Raw genomic sequence first — 21,403 nt, forward strand, 5'->3', positions numbered from 1 at the left:
AAAGGGCTATTCATATCTGCCACGACGCAGAGGTCGAGGGAAGAGACAGCAACAGGCAGATCCTTCCCAGGAACAGAAGCCTTCCCCGGCTTCTACAAAAGCCTCAGCATGACGCTGGGGCTTCTCAAGCGGACTCGGGGACGGTGGGTAGTCGTCTCAAAAATTACAGCGCGCAGTGGGCTCACTCGCAGGTAGATCCCTGGATCCTGCAGATAATATCTCAGGGGTACAGGTTGGAATTAGAGACAGATCCACCTCGCCGTTTCCTGAAGTCTGCTTTACCAACGTCCCCCTCCGAAAGGGAGACGGTTTTGGAAGCCATTCACAAGCTGTACTCTCAGCAGGTGATAGTCAAGGTACCTCTTCTACAACAAGGGAAGGGGTATTATTCCACTCTTTTTGTGGTACCGAAGCCGGATGGCTCGGTAAGGCCTATTCTAAATCTGAAGTCCTTGAACCTGTACATAAAGAAGTTCAAGTTCAAGATGGAGTCACTCAGAGGAGTGATAGCGAACCTGGAAGAGGGGGACTTTATGGTATCCTTGGACATCAAGGATGCGTATCTCCACGTTCCAATTTACCCCTCACACCAGGGGTACCTCAGGTTCGTTGTACAAAACTGTCACTATCAGTTTCAGACGCTGCCGTTCGGATTGTCCACGGCACCTCGGGTCTTTACAAAGGTAATGGCCGAGATGATGATTCTTCTTCGAAGAAAAGGCATATTAATTATCCCATACTTGGACGATCTCCTAATAAGGGCAAGGTCCAGAGAACAGCTAGAGATGGGATTAGCACTGTCTCAAGAAGTGCTAAAACAGCACGGGTGGATTCTGAATATTCCAAAATCCCAGTTAATGCCGACAACTCGTCTGCTGTTCCTAGGGATGATTCTGGACACGGTTCAGAAAAAGGTTTTTCTCCCGGAGGAAAAAGCCAAGGAGTTATCCGAGCTTGTCAGGAACCTCCTAAAACCAGGAAAGGTGTCTGTACATCAATGCACAAGAGTCCTGGGAAAAATGGTGGCTTCTTACGAAGCAATTCCATTCGGCAGATTCCACGCAAGAATTTTCCAAAGGGATCTGTTGGACAAATGGTCAGGGTCGCATCTTCAGATGCACCTGCGGATAACCCTGTCTCCAAGGACAAGGGTGTCTCTTCTGTGGTGGTGGCAGAGTGCTCATCTATTGGAGGGCCGCAGATTCGGCATACAGGATTGGATCCTGGTGACCACGGACGCCAGCCTGAGAGGCTGGGGAGCAGTCACACAAGGAAGAAACTTCCAGGGAGTATGGACGAGCCTGGAAACGTCTCTTCACATAAACATTCTGGAACTAAGAGCAATATACAATGCTCTAAGCCAGGCAGAACCTCTGCTTCAGGGAAAACCGGTGTTGATCCAGTCGGACAACATCACGGCAGTCGCCCATGTGAACAGACAGGGCGGCACAAGAAGCAGGAGTGCAATGGCAGAAGCTGCAAGGATTCTTCGCTGGGCAGAGAATCATGTGATAGCACTGTCAGCAGTGTTCATCCCGGACACGATCTTCACCCGGGAGAGTGGGGACTTCATCCAGAAGTCTTCCACTTGCTGGTAACCCGTTGGGAAAGACCAATGGTGGACATGATGGCGTCTCGCCTCAACAAAAAACTGGACAGGTATTGCGCCAGGTCAAGAGATCCGCAGGCAATAGCTGTGGACGCGCTGGTAACGCCTTGGGTGTACCAGTCGGTGTATGTGTTTCCTCCTCTGCCTCTCATACCAAAAGTATTGAGAATTATACGGCAAAGAGGCGTAAGGACGATACTAGTGGTTCCGGATTGGCCAAGAAGGACTTGGTACCCGGAACTTCAAGAGATGATCACGGAAGATCCGTGGCCTCTACCTCTAAGGAGGGACTTGCTTCAGCAGGGTCCCTGTCTGTTTCAAGACTTACCGCGGCTGCGTTTGACGGCATGGCGGTTGAACGCCGGATCCTAAAGGAAAAAGGCATGCCGGAAGAAGTCATTCCTACTTTGATTAAAGCAAGGAAGGAAGTAACCGTGCAACATTATCACCGAATTTGGCGAAAATATGTTGCGTGGTGCGAAGATCGGAGTGCTCCGACGGAGGAATTTCAACTGGGTCGATTCCTACATTTCCTGCAATCAGGATTGTCTATGGGTCTCAAATTGGGATCTATTAAGGTTCAAATTTCGGCCCTGTCGATTTTCTTTCAAAAAGAATTGGCTTCAGTCCCTGAAGTCCAGACCTTTGTTAAGGGAGTGCTACATATACAGCCTCCTGTGGTGCCTCCAGTGGCACCGTGGGATCTCAATGTGGTTTTGGACTTTCTAAAATCTCATTGGTTTGAACCACTAAAGAAGGTGGATTTGAAATATCTCACATGGAAAGTGACCATGCTTCTAGCCCTGGCTTCGGCCAGGAGAGTGTCAGAACTGGCAGCTTTATCTTACAAAAGCCCATATCTGATTTTCCATTCGGACAGGGCAGAACTGCGGACTCGTCCGCATTTTCTCCCTAAGGTGGTGTCAGCATTTCATCTGAACCAGCCTATTGTAGTGCCTGCGGCTACAAGTGACTTGGAGGACTCCAAGTTACTGGACGTTGTCAGAGCATTAAAAATATATATTGCAAGGACAGCTGGAGTCAGAAAATCTGACTCGTTGTTTATATTGTATGCACCCAACAAGATGGGTGCTCCTGCGTCTAAGCAGACGATTGCTCGTTGGATCGGTAGCACAATCCAACTTGCACATTCTGTGGCAGGCCTGCCACAGCCTAAATCTGTAAAGGCCCACTCCACAAGGAAGGTGGGCTCATCTTGGGCGGCTGCCCGAGGGGTCTCGGCATTACAACTTTGCCGAGCAGCTACGTGGTCAGGGGAGAACACGTTTGTAAAATTTTACAAATTTGATACTCTGGCTAAGGAGGACCTGGAGTTCTCTCATTCGGTGCTGCAGAGTCATCCGCACTCTCCCGCCCGTTTGGGAGCTTTGGTATAATCCCCATGGTCCTTTCAGGAACCCCAGCATCCACTAGGACGATAGAGAAAATAAGATTTTACTTACCGATAAATCTATTTCTCGGAGTCCGTAGTGGATGCTGGGCGCCCATCCCAAGTGCGGATTATCTGCAATAATTGTACATAGTTATTGTTAACTAATTCGGGTTATTGTTGAAGGAAGCCATCTTTCAGAGGCTCCGCTGTTATCATACTGTTAACTGGGTTTAGATCACAAGTTGTACGGTGTGATTGGTGTGGCTGGTATGAGTCTTACCCGGGATTCAAAATCCTCCCTTATTGTGTACGCTCGTCCGGGCACAGTACCTAACTGGAGTCTGGAGGAGGGTCATAGGGGGAGGAGCCAGTGCACACCACCTGATCTGGAAAAGCTTTACTTTTTGTGCCCTGTCTCCTGCGGAGCCGCTATTCCCCATGGTCCTTTCAGGAACCCCAGCATCCACTACGGACTCCGAGAAATAGATTTATCGGTAAGTAAAATCTTATTTTCTCTTCTGTGGTTGCTACAAACTTCTCACCTGACGGAGGGCTGAAGGTTCAGGATTCAGAATTGGATTCTGCTAACCACAGACGCAAGCCTCGGAGGTTGGGGAGCAGTCACCCAGGGGGAACACTTCCAAGGAAAATAGTCAAGTCAGGAAACCATTCTTCCGATCAACGTTCTGGAACTAAGGGCCATATACACCGCCCTTCTGCAGGCTTCTCATCTTCTTCACAATCTAGCCATCCAGGTTCAGTCAGACGATGTGACTTACAATAACTGACAGGGCGGAACGAAGAGCAGAGCAGCAATGTCAGAGGTGACAAGGATCATCCTCTGGGCAGATAGACACGCGGTGGCGCTGTCTGCGATCTTCATTCCTGGCGTCGACAACTGGGAAGCAGACTTCCTCAGCACACACGTCCTCCACCCAGGAGAGTGTGGCCTTCACCCGGAGGTGGTCGGGTGCTTAACTCGTCAGTGGGGGACTCCTCAGATCGACATGATGTCCTCTCGTCTCAACAAGAAGCTCCAGCGGTATTGCTCCAGGTCAAGAGACCCACAGGCAGTGGTGGTGGAGACTCTGGTGACTCTGTGGGTCTATCAGATGGTGTATGTATTTTCCCCACTTCCATTGATCCCAAGAATTCTCAAAAGGATAAAAAGGGAAAGGGTTCAAACAATTCTCATTGCTCCGGATTGGCCAAGAAGGGCTTGGTACACAGATCTACTGGAACTGCTTCTGGAGGATCCGTAGCCTCTACCTCTTCGGAAGGATCTTCTCCAACAAGGGCCATTCGTCTATCAATACTTACTGTGGCTACGTTTGACGGCATGGAAGTTGAGTGCCTAATTCTAGCCCAGAAAGGGATTCCGGACACGGTAATTCTACCTTGATCCAAGCCAGAAAAGGGGGTAACGTCTAAACATTACCACTGGATTTGCAGAAAATACATCTCTTGGTGTGAAATCAGGAAATTTCCTGCAGAGAAATTTCAGCTGGGTCGTTTTCTGTTTTTTCTGCAGTCTGGTGTGGATGTGGGCCTACGCCTAGGATCCGTAAAGGTCCAGATTTCTGCCTTATTAATTTTCTTACAGAAACAGTTGGTTTCCCTTCCAGAGGTTCAGACGTTCTTGAAAGGTGTTCTGCACATCCAGCTGCCTTTTGTGCCCCCCACGACACCCTGGGATCTCAACGTGGTGTTGCAGTTTCTACAATCTGGTTTGAGCCTTTACAGGAGGTTGATGTAAAGTTTCTTACGTGGAAGACCATCGCACTGTTGGCCTTGGCTTCGGCAAGATGTGTGTCGCATTTGCGGGCGTTGTCTCACAAGAGCCCCTATTTGAGTTATCATGAAGATAGAGCTAAACTCAGAACTCGTCAGCTGTTTCTTCCAAAGGTGGTGTCTGCGTTTCATTATTCCGGTGCTTACTGTCACCTCTTCTACTTCAAAGTCCCTGGATGTTGTGCAGTCTTTGAAGATCTATGTCAAATGGACAGCGCGTCACAGAAAATCCGACTTGCTGTTTGTGCTTTATGATCCCAAGAAAATTGGGTGCTTCTAAGCAGTCTATTGCTCGCTGGATAAGGCTTACTATCCAGCATTCTTACTCTACAGCAGGTTTGCCTGTGCCTAAATCTGTTCATGCCCACTCTACTAAATCTGTGGGTTCTTCCTGGGCGGCTGCCGGGGTGTCTCGGCCTTACAGCTGTGCCGAGCAGCCGCTTGGTCTGGTTCGAACACGTTTGCTAAGTTCTACAAGTTCGATACTTTGGCCTCTGAGGACCTTCAGTTTGGTCAGTCAGTTTTGCAGGAACCTCAGCACTCTACCACCTGGTTTGGGAGTTTTGGTACATCCCCATGGTACTTATGTGGACCCCAGTATCCTCTAGGACGTAAGAGAGCGGTTTTAATTACCTACCGATAAATCCTTTTCTCGTAGTCCGTAGAGGATACTGGGCGCCCGCCCAGTGCTTTGTGTTTCCTTCATGGTTACTTGGTTAAGTATTGTTGGTTAAGCTGTTGCGGTTCCTGTTCCCGTTGTGTTAACATGATTTTTGTGATGCACCTATGCCCCCACAGTGCCAGATACACACACATGCCTCCACAGGATGCCTGGCAGGTGGGCAGGAGCAGGCGCCCCCTACATTTTCAAACAAGTCTCCAAGTCCCTCCACTGCTACGTCCAGCCCCAGCATAGTTTGTGCATTTTTAATGAGCGCTCATTACATATGCATGCTCGATGCAGTACTACACAGGAGGGGGGAGTACAGGCGCGTCCGCAGCAGCACTGACTATCGATAACAGTGAAGTCAGTGAATCACGGTACGCAGCCGGAGCGCCCTCTATGTGCAGCGCCTTACTCTGCCACATACTGTATTTATAGGGCTGGCACTGCTAGTATCGGCGGCGGCAGGCACAAGCGGGCAATCGCGGGTCTGGGTGAATGGCGCCTGTCATGTTTGGGGGAAACGAGCTGCCCCCACCCCCATTCCGACGCCTCTGAACCCTTTTGACTTATAAGTACATATAATTGATACATTGAAATTATTTGGGGAAGTATCTGGTTTCACTGTAAATTGGGCTAAATCTGACGTTTTTGGTTGTGATCCTCCTCTTTTTGTAGTGGATGCTGCCTCATTATCCTGGCAATCAGGTTTCTTACTATTGCCTATCTGGGGGTCAAAAACCCACAAAACCTGGGACTTCACTTACATTATTTTACTTGTCAGCTGTGTGAGCTGGAAGTTCCTCCCCATTTCATATATTGGTAATGAAAACCTCATTAAAATGATAACTTTCACCGTCTTGTGTACCTGATCCAGGTCTTCCCGTTACCATTGACTCCTAAAGATGTTACACATACATTTCTCTTCCGACGTTTTATTTGGCAAGGATGAAGGCCCCAAATTAAACTGCGGTATTCATTTCTGTAATGTACAGTGCTATTCCCAAGCAGCTCTCTTACGTTATCTCGAAGACTTGCTACATGATCAGATAGTTTATGCTGATACACCCTCGAGAGGAAATTTATGCTGATACGCCCTGGAGAGGAAATTTTGGGAAGGGGGAGATTCAGTCGCTTTTTTACACCTCCACGATTAGAAGGTTGCGATTTAGTGAGCGAGAACCCACTTCTTTGGCCTCTCAAGAGATTGTCGCGCACACTGCGCCACAAACATGACAAATCTTTGTATCTTAATTTCATGTCCAATTCTGACTTTCATGAGGGTCAGGCTATGTACCCCTCAGTGACGTGCGGTGAGGTCAATGGTGGGGGAGGCACTGGCTTCTCCAGTACATACCCAATCGCACAGGCAGATACATTAGAGTTCATGGGGGGTGGGGGGTGCAGCAGCCATTGTGTATATACTCTGATTACAGGAAGCACCCAGACAATAGCCAGGGCCGGCTCCAGGCGTACTAGCACCCTGAACGAAATCTTTTTGAAGCATCCCCCTCCCCCCAATGTGCACAATGAAGGCTTCTGGGAAAGTGGGCATAGCCTCACAACTATATATTAAGTTATCAAATTACAAATTGACTGCTCAAAAAAATAAAGGGAACACTAAAATAACACATCCTAGCTCTGAATGATTGAAATATTCTTATTAAATACTTTGTTCTTTACACAGTTGAATGTGCTGGCAACAAAATCACACAAAAATTATCAATGGAAATCAAATGTATTAACCCATGGAGGTCTGGATTTGGAGTCACACTCAAAATGAAAGTGGAAAAACACACTACAGGCTGATCCAACTTTGATGTAATGTCCTTTAAAACAAGTCAGAATGAGGCTCAGTAGTGTGTGTGTGTGTGTGTGTGTGTGTGGACTCCACGTGCCTGTATGACCTCCCTACAACACCTGGGCATGCTCCTGATGAGGTGGCAGATGGTCTCCTGAGGGATCTCCTCCCAGACCTGGACTAAAGCATCCGTCAACTCCTGGACAGTCTGTGGTGCAACGTGGCGTTGGTGGATGGAGCGAGACATGATGTCCCAGATGTGCTCAATTGGATTCAGGTCTGGGGAACGGGCGGGCCAGTCCATAGCATCAATGCCTTCGTCTTGCAGGAACTGCTGACACACTCCAGCCACATGAGGTCTAGCATTGTCTTGCATTAGGAGGAACCCAGGGCCAACCACACCAGCATATGGTCTCACAAGGGGTCTGAGGATCTCGTCTCGGTACCTAATGGCAGTCAGGCTACCTCTGGCGAGCACATGAAGGGCTGTGCTGCCCCCCAAAGAAATGCCACCCCACACCATTACTGACCCACTGCCAAACCGGTCATGCTGGAGGATGTTGCAGGCAGCAGAACGTTCTCCTTGGCGTCTCCAGACTCTGTCACGTCTGCTCAGTGAGAACCTGCTTTCATCTGTGAAGAGCACAGGGCGCCAGTGGCGAATTTGCCAATCTTGGTGTTCTCTGGCAAATGTCAAACGTCCTGCACGGTGTTGGGCTGTAAGCACAACCCCCACCTGTGGACGTCTGGCCTCATACCACCCTCATGGAGTCTGTTTCTGATCGTTTGAGTAGACACATGCACATTTGTGGCTTGCTGGAGGTCATTTTGCAGGGCTCTGGCAGTGCTCCTCCTGTTCCTCATTGCACAAAGGCGGAGGTAGTGGTCCTGCTGCTGGGTTGTTGCCCTCCTACGGCCTCCTCCACGTCTCCTGATGTACTGGCCTGTCTCCTGGTAGCGCCTCCATGCTCTGGACACTACGCTGACAGACACAGCAAACCTTGTCACAGCTCACATTGATGTGCCATCCTGGATGAGCTGCACTACCTGAGCCACTTGTGTGGGTTGTAGACTCTGTCTCATGCTACCACTAGAGTGAAAGCACCGCCAGCTTTCAAAAGTGACCAAAACATCAGCCAGAAAGCATAGGAGCTGAGAAGTGGTCTGTGGTCACCACCTGCAGAACAACTCCTTTATTGTGGGTGTCTTGCTAATTGCCTATAATTCCCACCTGTTGTCTATTCCATTTGCACAACAGCATGTGAAATTGATTGTCAATCAGTGTTGCTTCCTAAGTGGACAGTTTGATTTCACAGAAGTGTGATTGACTTGGAGTTACATTGTGTTGTTTAAGTGTTCCCTTTTTTTGAGCAGTGTATATAAATCGTATTATCACCCTCCTACACACACACACAATTGGCAGCCTTACACGTAATGCCTAATTATAGTGCCAGTAACACATAATGCCCCAGCATAGTGCCAGGTACACGTAATACGCCAGTATAATGCCGGGTACACGTAATACGCCAGTATAGTGCCAGTTACACGTAATACACCAGTATAGTGCCGGTTACACGGATGTGGGGGTGAACTGCCCCCCCTGCCCACACTACTTGTAGTCACTTTTCCTTCAGCCCCTCTCACCTGGGTCCTGTGCAGCCAGAGCCTCTGGCGGGAGAGTGCAGCAAGGCGCCAAAGCTTCTGCCTGAGAGAAGGCAGAGGAGGAGGAGAGCGCAGGTCGCCGCACGATTCACTTATACTGTAGCTCTGAGCTTCCTTCTGCCGCCATGCAGGTTAGTTCCTGCGCATTGCGGAACTTGTCTCTGCCCCCTCCCTGGTGCTGGCAGCTGCGGGGTAATGGGGCAAATCAATGAGTGGGCGCTGGTGGGTGGCCGCTGGCGGCTGCTGTCAGGCTCCCAACTCCAGCAGGATAGGAGTCAGGGGATTTATTAAATTGTTTATGGTCTTGACCCTAATTTGTAGATTTTGGCTACAAGAGCTCCTTTACGCTCAGGAACATTTTTTTACACCTCCACGATCAGAAGGTTCTGATTAGTGAGAGAGAACCCGCTTCTTTGGCCTCCCAGGAGATTGTGGCACACAATGCGCCACAAACATGACAAATCTTTGTATCTCCCTTTCATGTCCAATTCTGATTTTCAGGAGGGTCAGCCTATGTACCCCTGTTATCTGGAGAGTATGAAGAGTGAATATGTCATTGTCATTAACCTCTGAATGGGCATTGTTTAGTATTTTCCCATGAGGGCTTAGAATCTCAAATGGAGGCAGGTGGTTACTACTGGCAGTCAGCGCAGCAGGCCAAAAGTCTACTTTGCAGGTCTGGATATATCCTTAGTTCCCTACCATACAGTATCTCTTTTTAAAACAAAACTATTTTATCTCTTCCGCATGGCGTGGGTGGAGGTTGTGCAGGAAAAAGAGGCTAAAACCGAAATATTTCTTGAAATGTGGGAGAGCTTTGTGACCCTCTCCACAGCCATAAAGACCCCAATTCAGAACTTGGTACCTCCTAGGCATGTATGGTTAAGGGTGATCCTCCAATTTCAGTGTAATTGTGGGGGGAGGGTGCTCGGTCAGACTTTATTAAAGTTAAACATCATTTAATTGTCATTTTCTATTTGCTTGCTTTATTTCTGTGGGGCTACCAACGCCTGCTTTTTTTCTTTGACAACTGTACAACCAACTGTCCACAATATACCTTTGTCCAACAAATGTCTTCATGTTGGGCTTTCTTAAATATGTACATGCACTAACTACTTTGTACTATGTTTAATATTTCATGCATTACGTCAATAATAATGAAAAAAAACCCAAACAAACTGCTGCAGTGCACCACAGACAACCTAATAGGTTGACGTTCCCATCTGTTCTATTTCAGTGCTGGATAGCAGTCCAATCTTGTCGTCCTTCCAAGTTATCCTGCTGGAACACATAATCATGTGCCGTCTGGTCACAGGCCACAAAGCCACAGCTTTACAAGAGGTAAGTGGGGAAATGAGTGCACACCCTTATTAAGTGTTGAAGCCTTTATTAAAATTACTCTCCTCCCTTTTGCTTAGATCTCCCAAGTCTGTCAACTGTGTCAGCAGTCGCCTCGGCTATTTACTAATCATGCAGCTCAGCTCCACACGTTGCTGGTAAGGTGTTGCCCATCTACTGATTAAAGTATTCACATAGACATTTTTAGCCCGTTATTTTGTTCATAACATTTGCAATAAGCAGCGTGAAAACATAAGTTCATGTAACTAGCCCCAAGTAATGCCCAGGCACCTTATAACCTGAACAATGCATGCTATTTCTGCAGTATTTTTTATAGAGGTCCATCTTATATCATAATTCTGAACATTACTTCTCCCTCTAGGGTTTATACTGCATCTCTGTGAACTGTATGGATAATGCAGAGGCGCAATTCACGACTGCTCTTAGGGTGAGTTTACAATTTGCAGTTATTTGTACGTGTGAGCAAAGGCAAAGAAGTGGCAGTCCTGGGTGTATTTCTTCCTCTTGTGTTTCCTGAGGGCATATTCTCTTGTGCATTGAGATATTGGTGATCAGCTGGCTCCTCAGTACTGAGGAAACTGATTTAACGTCCTCCGTTGCAGTGTCACTACATTGATTATATATTTGCCAGTTCTTCCAATTTAGTCAACAGCGTTTTGGAGCTTTCGTTATCAATTTTTGTATCTTTGACAGCTCACCACGCACCAGGAGTTGTGGACTTTTATAGTGACAAATCTAGCAAGTGTTTATATTCGAGAAGGAAACCGACACCAAGAGGTAAGTAGAACCAAAGTTTCACAAAAAACATGGCAATCTGTTACTCAATCCCTGACCATATCTTGTCCTGAGACATTTTGAGGTGTATGTGAGTGTCTGATTTAACAAAAGATATTTCCGCAGCGGGGTACACTGGTATTCCACAGGGAATAACATCAGGGTGTAGAGTTGGATCTTGATCCGAGGCACCAACAGGCTAAAGCTTTGACTGACTGTTCCCAGGATGCACTGCACCGCCTCCTCTATAGCCCCGCCTCCAGGCACTGGAGCTCAATTTGTAAGTTTTTGCCTGCAGTGCAGGTCACTAACAGGTGGGGCTGCACTAGGCAGCCCTGAAAGAGTTTTTTTTTTTTTTAGAAGACTTCAAGGGCCGCAGCACTTTCTATGTCTTTATGACATGCTGTGCTGCGGCTCCATCACCTCCATCAGCGGCGCTTCATACTCCCGTGGCCTGGTTCCCGGGTACTTGCAGCAGAGATGCACAGGTTTTCTTCAGGCACACCACCGCTGCTGTCGCACAGGGACCCCACTATATCCACCAGGGCAAGGAGCACAGGTCGGATTTATTAAAATCTATTTGCACAAGGCTCCACAGTACCCGGTGGTGAAGTTCAGCAGAGGGGATAAGGCCCCTCCCCCAGGTTCGAGCGCCATCTTCTGCTGGTGTTCCCACCCTGAAGCTGCATCTCTCTCCCTCACTCCCTGAAGAGATTTTGGCGCCATTACATAGCTGGGCTGATCTCCGTGACTGCTGGGCACTGTATCCTTTGTAAATCCGCCTGTATCATCAGCGCTGTGCATTTACAGACACAAGTATTCTACATGTCATTTTAGACAGTGTTAGTTAAGAACAAGTGTACCTCTATCTGCATATTTAGTACAAGTATTCTGTGATATACATCCAGTGTTTGCTGTGCATTGTAATATCTGTATACATGCATATCTATGTGCAATTACTACTCCAGTGCAGTTTTATTGTTATATTATGATAATTCCTGCTTTGTGTGCCTGAGTGTGCCTATAGCTGCTGTGTGGATTACACTCTTGTGTATCGCACGTTTGCTATTACTATATTCTGTACCCTGGGGAACTAGGTGTGTCAGGGTCTCATATAATATATAGTGCTACACGGTTTATATTTCTCACTGTGTTTTTCAGTCACCCCACACCACTTTTATCCACTGTTTGTGCTCTGTATTTACTGACACAAAACACAGGATTATTTGCTGGGTTTTTTTTGTGTTTGTCTGACTATATTGTACTATTACATCCTAAGGCTACATCCCACATGATGTCTGCTACACAGGTTGGGACATCTGCGGACGCTCCTGCAGCATGCTGTGCTGTCGTCATGGATTCACCAGTGGGGGAAGTGTTAGCTGCTGGTTCAGGTGCTGGTGGTCATACATCTCCCAGTCCGTCTGTGGCACCTGTGGTCATTCAAGACCCAGCTTTTTCAAATATGCTGACTATGCTTGTAACGCGTCTCACGCCCCCTGTGGGGCCTCCTTTGCCATTGCAGCCATATATTGTCCCTTTAGTTAATCCGCCATCATGGGCGGATACTTTGTCTACCCAGTTACAACAATTAAATCAGACTTTGGTTAAACAAAAGTCCACCTCATGTCCCTCTGGGGCCAAGGGGTCATCTAAGCGGGCCATTTCTTCCTCACAATCCACTAATATTTTGGATTTCTCTGACGTCCTAGTGGATGCTGGGAACTCCGTAAGGACCATGGGGAATAGCGGGCTCCGAAGGAGGCTGGGCACTCTAGAAAGATTTATGACTACCTGGTGTGCACTGGCTCCTCCCACTATGACCCTCCTCCAAGCCTCAGTTAGATTTTGTGCCCGGCCGAGGTTGGATGCACACTAGGGGCTCTCCTGAGCCCTTAGAAAGAAAGTATAGATTTAGGTTTTTTATTTTCAGTGAGACCTGCTGGCAACAGGCTCACTGCAGCGAGGGACTAAGGGGAGAAGAAGCGAACTCGCCTGCTTGCAGCCGGATTGGGCTTCTTAGGCTACTGGACACCATTAGCTCCAGAGGGATCGACCGCAGGCCCAGTCCTTGGTGTTCGGTCCCGGAGCCGCGCCGCCGTCCCCCTTACAGAGCCAGAAGCAAGAAGAGGTCCGGAAAAACGGCGGCAGAAGACATCAGTCTTCACCAAGGCAGCGAACAGCACTGCAGCTGTGCGCCATTGCTCCTCATACACACTTCATACTCCGGTCACTGAGGGTGCAGGGCGCTGGGGGGGGCGCCCTGAGAAGCAATAATAACACCTTGGCTGGCAAAAACTCCACAATATATAGTCCCAGAGGCTATATATGTGGAAAATACCCCTGCCAGAATATGGAAAAAAGCGGGAGAATAGTCCGCGGGAAAGGGGCGGAGCTATCTCTCACAGCACACTGGCGCCATTTCTCCTTCACAGATCCGCTGGAAGGAAGCTCCCTGGCTCTCCCCTGCAGTCTACACTACAGAACAGGGTAAAAACAGAGAGGGGGGGCACTAAATTTAGGCGCAGTATATAATATATAGAAAAAGCAGCTATAGGGGACATAACTCAGTTAGTCCCTGCATTATATAGCGCTCTGGTGTGTGCTGGCATACTCTCACTCTGTCCCCTCAAAGGGCTTTTGTGGGTCCTGTCCTCATTCGGAGCATTCCTTGTGTGTGTGTGTGTGTGCGGTGTGTCGGTACGGCTGTGTCGACATGTTTGATGAGGATAATGATGTGGAGGCGGAGCAGATGCCTTTAGAAGGGATGTCACCCCCTGCGGGGCAGACACCTGAGTGGATGAGCTTATGGAAAGTAATGAGTGCACGTATAGACTCCTTACATAAGAAAATTGACGACATGCCAAATGTGGGACAGCCGACTTCTCAGCTCGTGCCTGCCCAGGCGTCGCATGGGTCGTCAGGGGCTCTAAAACGGCCGCTACCGCAAGCAGACCCAGATGTCGACACTGATACTGACACCAGTGTCGACGACGATGAGTCTAACCTGATGCCCACTAAGGCCATTCACTGCATGATTGAGGCAATGAAAGAGGTGTTACACATTTCTGATATAACTACAGGTACCACTAAAAAGGGTATTATGTTTGGAGAGAAAAAACTACCCGTAGTTTCTCTATCGTCCTAGTGGATGCTGGGGTTCCTGAAAGGACCATGGGGAATAGCGGCTCCGCAGGAGACAGGGCACAAAAAGTAAAGCTTTAGGATCAGGTGGTGTGCACTGGCTCCTCCCCCTATGACCTTCCTCCGAGCCTCAGTTAGATTTTTGTGCCCGGCCGAGAAGGGTGCAATCTAGGTGGCTCTCCTAAAGAGCTGCTTAGAAAAGTTTAGCTTAGGTTTTTTATTTTACAGTGAGTCCTGCTGGCAACAGGATCACTGCAACAAGGGACTTAGGGGAGAAGAAGTGAACTCACCTGCGTGCAGGATGGATTGGCTTCTTGGCTACTGGACATTAGCTCCAGAGGGACGATCACAGGTACAGCCTGGATGGTCACCGGAGCCTCGCCGCCGGCCCCCTTGCAGATGCTGAAACGAGAAGAGGTCCAGAATCGGCAGCAGAAGACTCCTCAGTCTTCTTAAGGTAGCGCACAGCACTGCAGCTGTGCGCCATTTTCCTCTCAGCACACTTCACACGGCAGTCACTGAGGGTGCAGGGCGCTGGGAGGGGGGCGCCCTGGGAGGCAAATGAAAACCTTTTTTGGCTAAAAATATCTCACATATAGCCTCCGGGGGCTATATGGAGATATTTAACCCCTGCCAGAATCCGTTAAGAGCGGGAGACGAGGCCGCCGAAAAAGGGGCGGGGCCTATCTCCTCCGCACACAGCGCCATTTTCCCTCACAGAAAGGCTGGAGGGAAGGCTCCCAGGCTCTCCCCTGCACTGCACTACAGAAACAGGGTTAAAACAGAGAGGGGGGGCACTAATTTGGCGTTAGAAATATATAAAAAAGATGCTATAAGGGAAAACACTTATATAAGGTTGTCCCTATATAATTATAGCGTTTTTGGTGTGTGCTGGCAAACTCTCCCTCTGTCTCTCCAAAGGGCTAGTAGGTCCTGTCCTCTATCAGAGCATTCCCTGTGTGTGTGCTGTGTGTCGGTACGTGTGTGTCGACATGTATGAGGACGATGTTGGTGAGGAGGCGGAGCAATTGCCTGTAATGGTGATGTCACTCTCTAGGGAGTCGACACCGGAATGGATGGCTTATTTAGGGAATTACGTGATAATGTCAACACGCTGCAAGGTCGGTTGACGACATGAGACGGCCGACAAACGATAAGTACCGGTCCAGACGTCTCAAAAACACCGTCAGGGGTTTTTAAAACGCCCGTTTACTTTAGTCGGTCGACACAGACACAGACAGGGACACTGAATCCAGTGTCGACGGTGAATAAACAAACGTATTCCTTATTAGGGCCACACGTTAAGGGCAATGAAGGAGGTGTTACATATTTCTGATACTACAAGTACCACAAAAGAGGGTATTATGTGGGATGTGAAAAAACTACCGTAGTTTTTCCTGAATCAGATAAATTAAATGAAGTGTGTGATGATGCGTGGGTTCCCCCCGATAGAAAATATGGGCGGTATACCCTTTCCCGCCAGAAGTTAGGGCGCGTTGGGAAACACCCCTTAGGGTGGATAAGGCGCTCACACGCTTATCAGAACAAGTGGCGGTACCGTCTATAGATAGGGCCGTCCTCAAGGAGCCAGCTGACAGGAGGCTGGAAAAATATCATAAAAAGTATATACACACATACTGGTGTTATACTGCGACCAGCGATCGCCTCAGCCTGGATGTGCAGAGCTGGGGTGGCTTGGTCGGATTCCCTGACTAAAAATATTGATACCCTTGACAGGGACAGTATTTTATTGACTATAGAGCATTTAAAGGATGTATTTCTATATATGCGAGATGCACAGAGGGATATTTGCACTCTGGCATCAAGAGTAAGTGCGATGTCCATATCTGCCAGAAGATGTTTATGGACACGACAGTGGTCAGGTGATGCAGATTCCAAACGGCACAAAGGTGTATTGCCGTATAAAGGAAGAGGAGTTATTTGGGGTCGGTCCATCGGACCTGGTGGCCACGGCAACTGCTGGAAAATCCACCGTTTTTACCCTAAGTCACATCTCTGCAGAAAAAGACACCGTCTTTTCAGCTTCAGTCCTTTCGTCCCTATAAGAGTCATATCTGCCCAGGGATAGAGGAAAGGGAAGAAGACTGCAGCAGGCAGCCCATTCCCAGGAACAGAAGCGTTCCACCGCTTCTGACAAGCTCTCAGCATGACGCTGAGACCGTACAGGACCCCTGGATCCTACAAGTAGTATCCCAGGGGTACAGTTTGGAATGTCGAGACGTTTCCCCTGCGCAGGCTCCTGAAGGCTGCTTTACCAAGGTCTCCCTCCGACAAGGAGGCAGTATGGGAAAAAATTCACGAGCTGTATTCCCAGCAGGTGATAATTAAATTACCCCTCCTACAACAAGAAAAGGGGTATTATTCCACACTATATTGTGGTACTGAAGCCAGAAGGCTAGGTGAGACCTATTCTAAATCTAAAAAAATTTGAACACTTACAAAGGTTCAAATCAAGATGGAGTCACTCAGAGCAGTGATAACGAACCGGGAAGAAGGGGACTATCTGGTGTCCCGAGACATCAGGGATGCTTACCTCCATGTCCCAAATTTGCCCTTATCACTAAGGGTACCTCAGGTTCGTGGTACAGAACTGTCACTATCAGTTTCAGACGCTGCCGTTTGGATTGTCTACGGCACCCCGGGTCTTTACCAAGGTAATGGCCGAAATGATGGTTCTTCTTCGAAGAAAAGGCGTCTTAATTATCCCTTACTTGGACGATCTCCTGATAAGGGCAAAGTCCAGGGAACAGTTGGAGGTCGGAGTAGCACTATCTCGGATACTGTTACAACAGCAGGGGTGGATTCTAAAGATTCCAAAATCGCAGCTGATCCCGACAACAAGTCTCCTGTGCTTAGGGATGATTCTGGACACAGTCCAGAAAAAGGTGTTTCTCCCGGAAGAGAAAGCCAGGGAGTTATCCGAGCTAGTCAGGAACCTCCTAAAATCAGTGCATCATTGCACAAGGGCCATGGTAAAAAAATGGTGACTTCCTTCGAAGCAATTCCAGTCGGCAGATTTCATGCAAGAACTTTTCAGTGGGATCTGCTGGACAAATGGTCCGGATCGCATCTTCAGATGCATCAGCGGATAACCCTATATCCAAGGACAAGGGTGTCTCTCCTGTGGTGGTTACAGAGTGCTCATCTTCTAGAGGGCCGCAGATTCGGCATTCAGTTTTGGATGTTGGTGACCACGGAGGCCAGCCCGAGAGGCTGGGGAGCAGTCACACAAGGAAAAAATTTCCAGGGAGTGTGATCAAGTCTGGAGATTTTTCTCCACATAAATATAGCTAAGGGTAAATTTATAATGCTCTAAGCTTAGCAAGACCTCTGCTTCAAGGTCAGCCGGTATTGATCCAGTGGGATAAAACATCACGGCAGTCGCCCACGTAAATAGACAGGGCGGCACAAGAAGCAGGAGGGCAGTGGCAAAAACTGCAAGGACTTTTCGCTGGGCGGAAAATCATGTGATAGCACTGTCAGCAGTGTTTCATTCCGGGAATGGAAACTGGGAAGCAGACTTCCTCAGTAGGCACGACCTCCACCCGGCAGAGTGGGAACTTCATGGGGAAGTTTTCCACATAATTGTAAACCGTTGGGAATTACCAAAGGTGGACATGATGGCGTCCCGTCTGAACAAAAAACGGGACAGGTATTGCGCCAGGTTAAGAGACCCTCAGGCAATAGCTGTGGACGGTCTGGTAACACCGTGGGTGTACCAGTCGGTGTATGTGTTCCATCCTCTGCTTTTCATACCTAAGGTACTGAGAATTATAAGACGTAGAGGAGTAAGAACTATACTCATGGCTCCGGATTGGCCAAGAAGGACTTGGTACCCGGAACTTCAAGAGATGCTCACAGAGGACTTATGGCCTCTGCCGCTAAGAAGGGACTTGTTTCAGCAAGTACCATGTCTGTTCCAAGACTTACCGCAGCTGCGTTTGACGGCATGGCGGTGGAACGCCGGATCCTAAGGGAAAAGGCATTCAGGAAGAGGTCATTCCTACCCTGGTCAAAGCCAGAAAGGAGGTGACCGCACAACATTATCACCACATGTGGCGAAAATATGTTGCGTGGTGTGAGGCCAGGAAGGCCCCACGAAGAAATTTCAACTCGGTCGATTCCTGCATTTCTTGCAAACAGGAGTGTCTATGGGCCTCAAATTGGGGTCCATTAAGGTTCAAATTTCGGCCCTGTCGATTTTTCTTCCAGAAAGAATTGGCTTCAGTTCCTGAAGTCCAGAAGTTTGTCAAGGGAGTATTGCATATACAACCCCCTTTTGTGCCTCCAGTGGCACTGTGGGATCTCAACGTAGTTCTGGGATTCCTCAAAACACATTGGTTTAAAACCAGTCAAATCTGTGGATTTGAAGCATCTCACATGAAAAGTGAACATGCTCTTGGACCTGGCCTGGACCAGGCGAGTGTCAAATTGGTGGTTTTTTTCTCAAAAAAGCCCATATCTGTTGTCCATTCGGACAGGGCAGAGCTGCGGACTCGTCCCCAGTTCTCTCCCTAAGGTGGTGTCAGTGTTTCACCTGAACCAGCTTATTGTGGTGTCTTGCGCCTACTAGGGACTTGGAGGACTCCAAGTTGCTAGATGTGGTCAGGGCCCTGAAAATATAGGTTCCAGGACGGCTGGAGTCAGGAAAACTGACTTGCTGTTATCCTGTATGCACCCAACAAACTGGGTGCTCTTGCTTTTAAGCAGACTTTTGCTAGTTGGATGTGTAATACATTTCAGCTTGCACATTCTGTGGCAGGCCTGCCACAGCCAAAATATGTAAATGCCCATTCCACAAGGAAGGTGGGCTCATCTTGGGCGGCTGCCCGAGGGGTCTCTGCTTTACAACTTTGCCGAGCGGCTATTTAGTCAGGGGCAAACACGTTTGTAAAATCCTACAAATTTGATACCCTGGCTAAGGAGGACCTGGAGTTCTCTCATTCGGTGCTGCAGAGTCATCCGCACTCTCCCGCCCGTTTGGGAGCTTTGGTATAATCCCCATGGTCCTTTCAGGAACCCCAGCATCCACTAGGACGATAGAGAAAATAAGAATTTACTTACCGATAATTCTATTTCTCGGAGTCCGTAGTGGATGCTGGGCGCCCATCCCAAGTGCGGATTATCTGCATTACTTGTACATAGTTACAAAAATCGGGTTATTATTGTTGTGAGCCATCTTTTCAGAGGCTCCGCTGTTATCATACTGTTAACTGGGTTCAGATCACAGGTTGTACAGTGTGATTGGTGTGGCTGGTATGAGTCTTACCCGGGATTCATAAATCCTTCCTTATTGTGTACGCTCGTCCGGGCACAGTACCTAACTGAGGCTTGGAGGAGGGTCATAGGGGGAGGAGCCAGTGCACACCACCTGATCCTAAAGCTTTACTTTTTGTGCCCTGTCTCCTGCGGAGCCGCTATTCCCCATGGTCCTTTCAGGAACCCCAGCATCCACTACGGACTCCGAGAAATAGAATTATCGGTAAGTAAATTCTTATTTTTTCCCCCATCAGATGAATTAAATGAAGTGTGTGAAGAAGCGTGGGCTTTCCCTGATAAAAAATTGGTAATTCCTAAGAAGGTACTAATGGCGTTCCCTTTCCCGCCAGAGAATAGGTCACGTTGGGAAACACCCCCCAGGGTGGATAAAGCGCTCACACGTTTGTCTAAAAAGGTGGCACTACCGTCTCCGGATACGGCCGCCCTCAAGGAACCTGCTGATAGAAAGCAGGAGGCGATCCTGAAGTCTGTATATACACACTCAGGCATTATACTTAGGCCAGCTATTGCGTCAGCTTGGATGTGCAGTGCTGCCGCTGCGTGGTCAGATAAACTGTCAGAAAATATTGACACATTAGACAGAGACACGATCCTGTTAACCATAGACCATATAAAAGACTCAGTCTTATATATGAGAGATGCACAGAGGGAAATCTGCCGACTGGCATCTAAAGTAAGTGCATTGTCCATTTCTGCTAGGAGAGGATTATGGACTCGCCAGTGGACAGGAGATGCAGATTCTAAAAAGCACATGGAAGTGTTGCCATATAAGGGTGAGGAATTATTTGGGGATGGTCTCTCGGACCTAGTTTCCACAGCAACGTCTGGGAAGTCAGCATTTTTACCCCATGTCCCCTCACAGCCTAAGAAGGCGCCTTTTTATCAGGTTCAGTCCTTTCGGACCCAGAAAAACAGGCGTGGAAAAGGCGGGTCCTTTCTGTCCAGAGGCAGAGGTAGGGGAAAAAGGCTGCAACAAACAGCAGGTTCCCAGGAGCAAAAGTCCTCCCCCGCTTCTTCTTCCAAGTCCGCCGCATGATGGTGGGGCTCCACAGGCGGAGCCAGGTACGGTGGGGGGTCGCCTCAAGAATTTCAGCGATCAGTGGGCTCGCTCACAGGTGGATCCCTGGATCCTGCAAATAGTATCTCAGGGGTACAAACTGGAATTCGAGGCGTCCCCACCCCACCGGTTCCTAAAATCTGCCTTGCCGATTGCTCCCTCAGACAGGGAGGCGGTGCTAGCGGCAATTCACAAGCTGTATTCCCAGCAGGTGATAATCAAGGTACCCCTACTTCAACAAGGCCGGGGTTATTATTCCACACTATTTGTGGTACCGAAACCGGACGGTTCGGTGAGACCCATTTTAAATTTAAAATCCTTGAACACGTACATAAAAAAATTCAAGTTCAAGATGGAATCGCTCAGGGCGGTTATTGCAAGCCTGGACGAGGGGGATTACATGGTATCCCTGGACATCAAGGATGCTTACTTGCATGTCCCCATTTACCATCCTCACCAGGAGTACCTCAGATTTGTGGTACAGGATTGCCATTACCAATTCCAGACGCTGCCGTTTGGCCTGTCCACGGCACCGAGGGTATTTACCAAGGTTATTGCGGAAATGATGATACTCCTTCGAAAAAAGGGAGTTTTAATTATCCCGTACTTGGACGATCTCCTAATAAAAGCAAGGTCCAAGGAACAGTTGTTGGTGGGAGTAGCACTATCTCAGGAGGTGCTGCACCAGCACGGCTTGATTCTGAATATCCCAAAGTCACAGCTGGTTCCGACGACACGGCTACTGTTCCTGGGTATGATTCTGGATACAGTCCAGAAGAAAGTGTTTCTCCCGGAGGAGAAAGCCAGGGAGTTGTCATCTCTAGTCAGAGACCTCCTGAAACCAAAAC

At 48.5% G+C, this 21,403-nt stretch overlaps 1 protein-coding gene across 2 annotated transcripts in view; it reads left to right on the top strand.

Moving 5' to 3' along the window:
- Positions 1–21,403, top strand: part of MAU2 (MAU2 sister chromatid cohesion factor) — a 158,918-nt gene that overhangs the window by 41,737 nt on the left and 95,778 nt on the right. For both annotated transcript variants that reach the window (XM_063914566.1, XM_063914567.1), the window contains exons 10-13: positions 10,158–10,261; positions 10,339–10,416; positions 10,641–10,706; positions 10,973–11,056. In XM_063914566.1, coding sequence (XP_063770636.1) covers positions 10,158–10,261; positions 10,339–10,416; positions 10,641–10,706; positions 10,973–11,056 — 332 coding nt within the window. The remainder of the gene's footprint in view (positions 1–10,157; positions 10,262–10,338; positions 10,417–10,640; positions 10,707–10,972; positions 11,057–21,403) is intronic.

Source organism: Pseudophryne corroboree, chromosome 1, assembly GCF_028390025.1.
Source record: "Pseudophryne corroboree isolate aPseCor3 chromosome 1, aPseCor3.hap2, whole genome shotgun sequence".
In the NCBI taxonomy this organism is placed as follows: Eukaryota; Metazoa; Chordata; class Amphibia; order Anura; family Myobatrachidae; genus Pseudophryne; species Pseudophryne corroboree.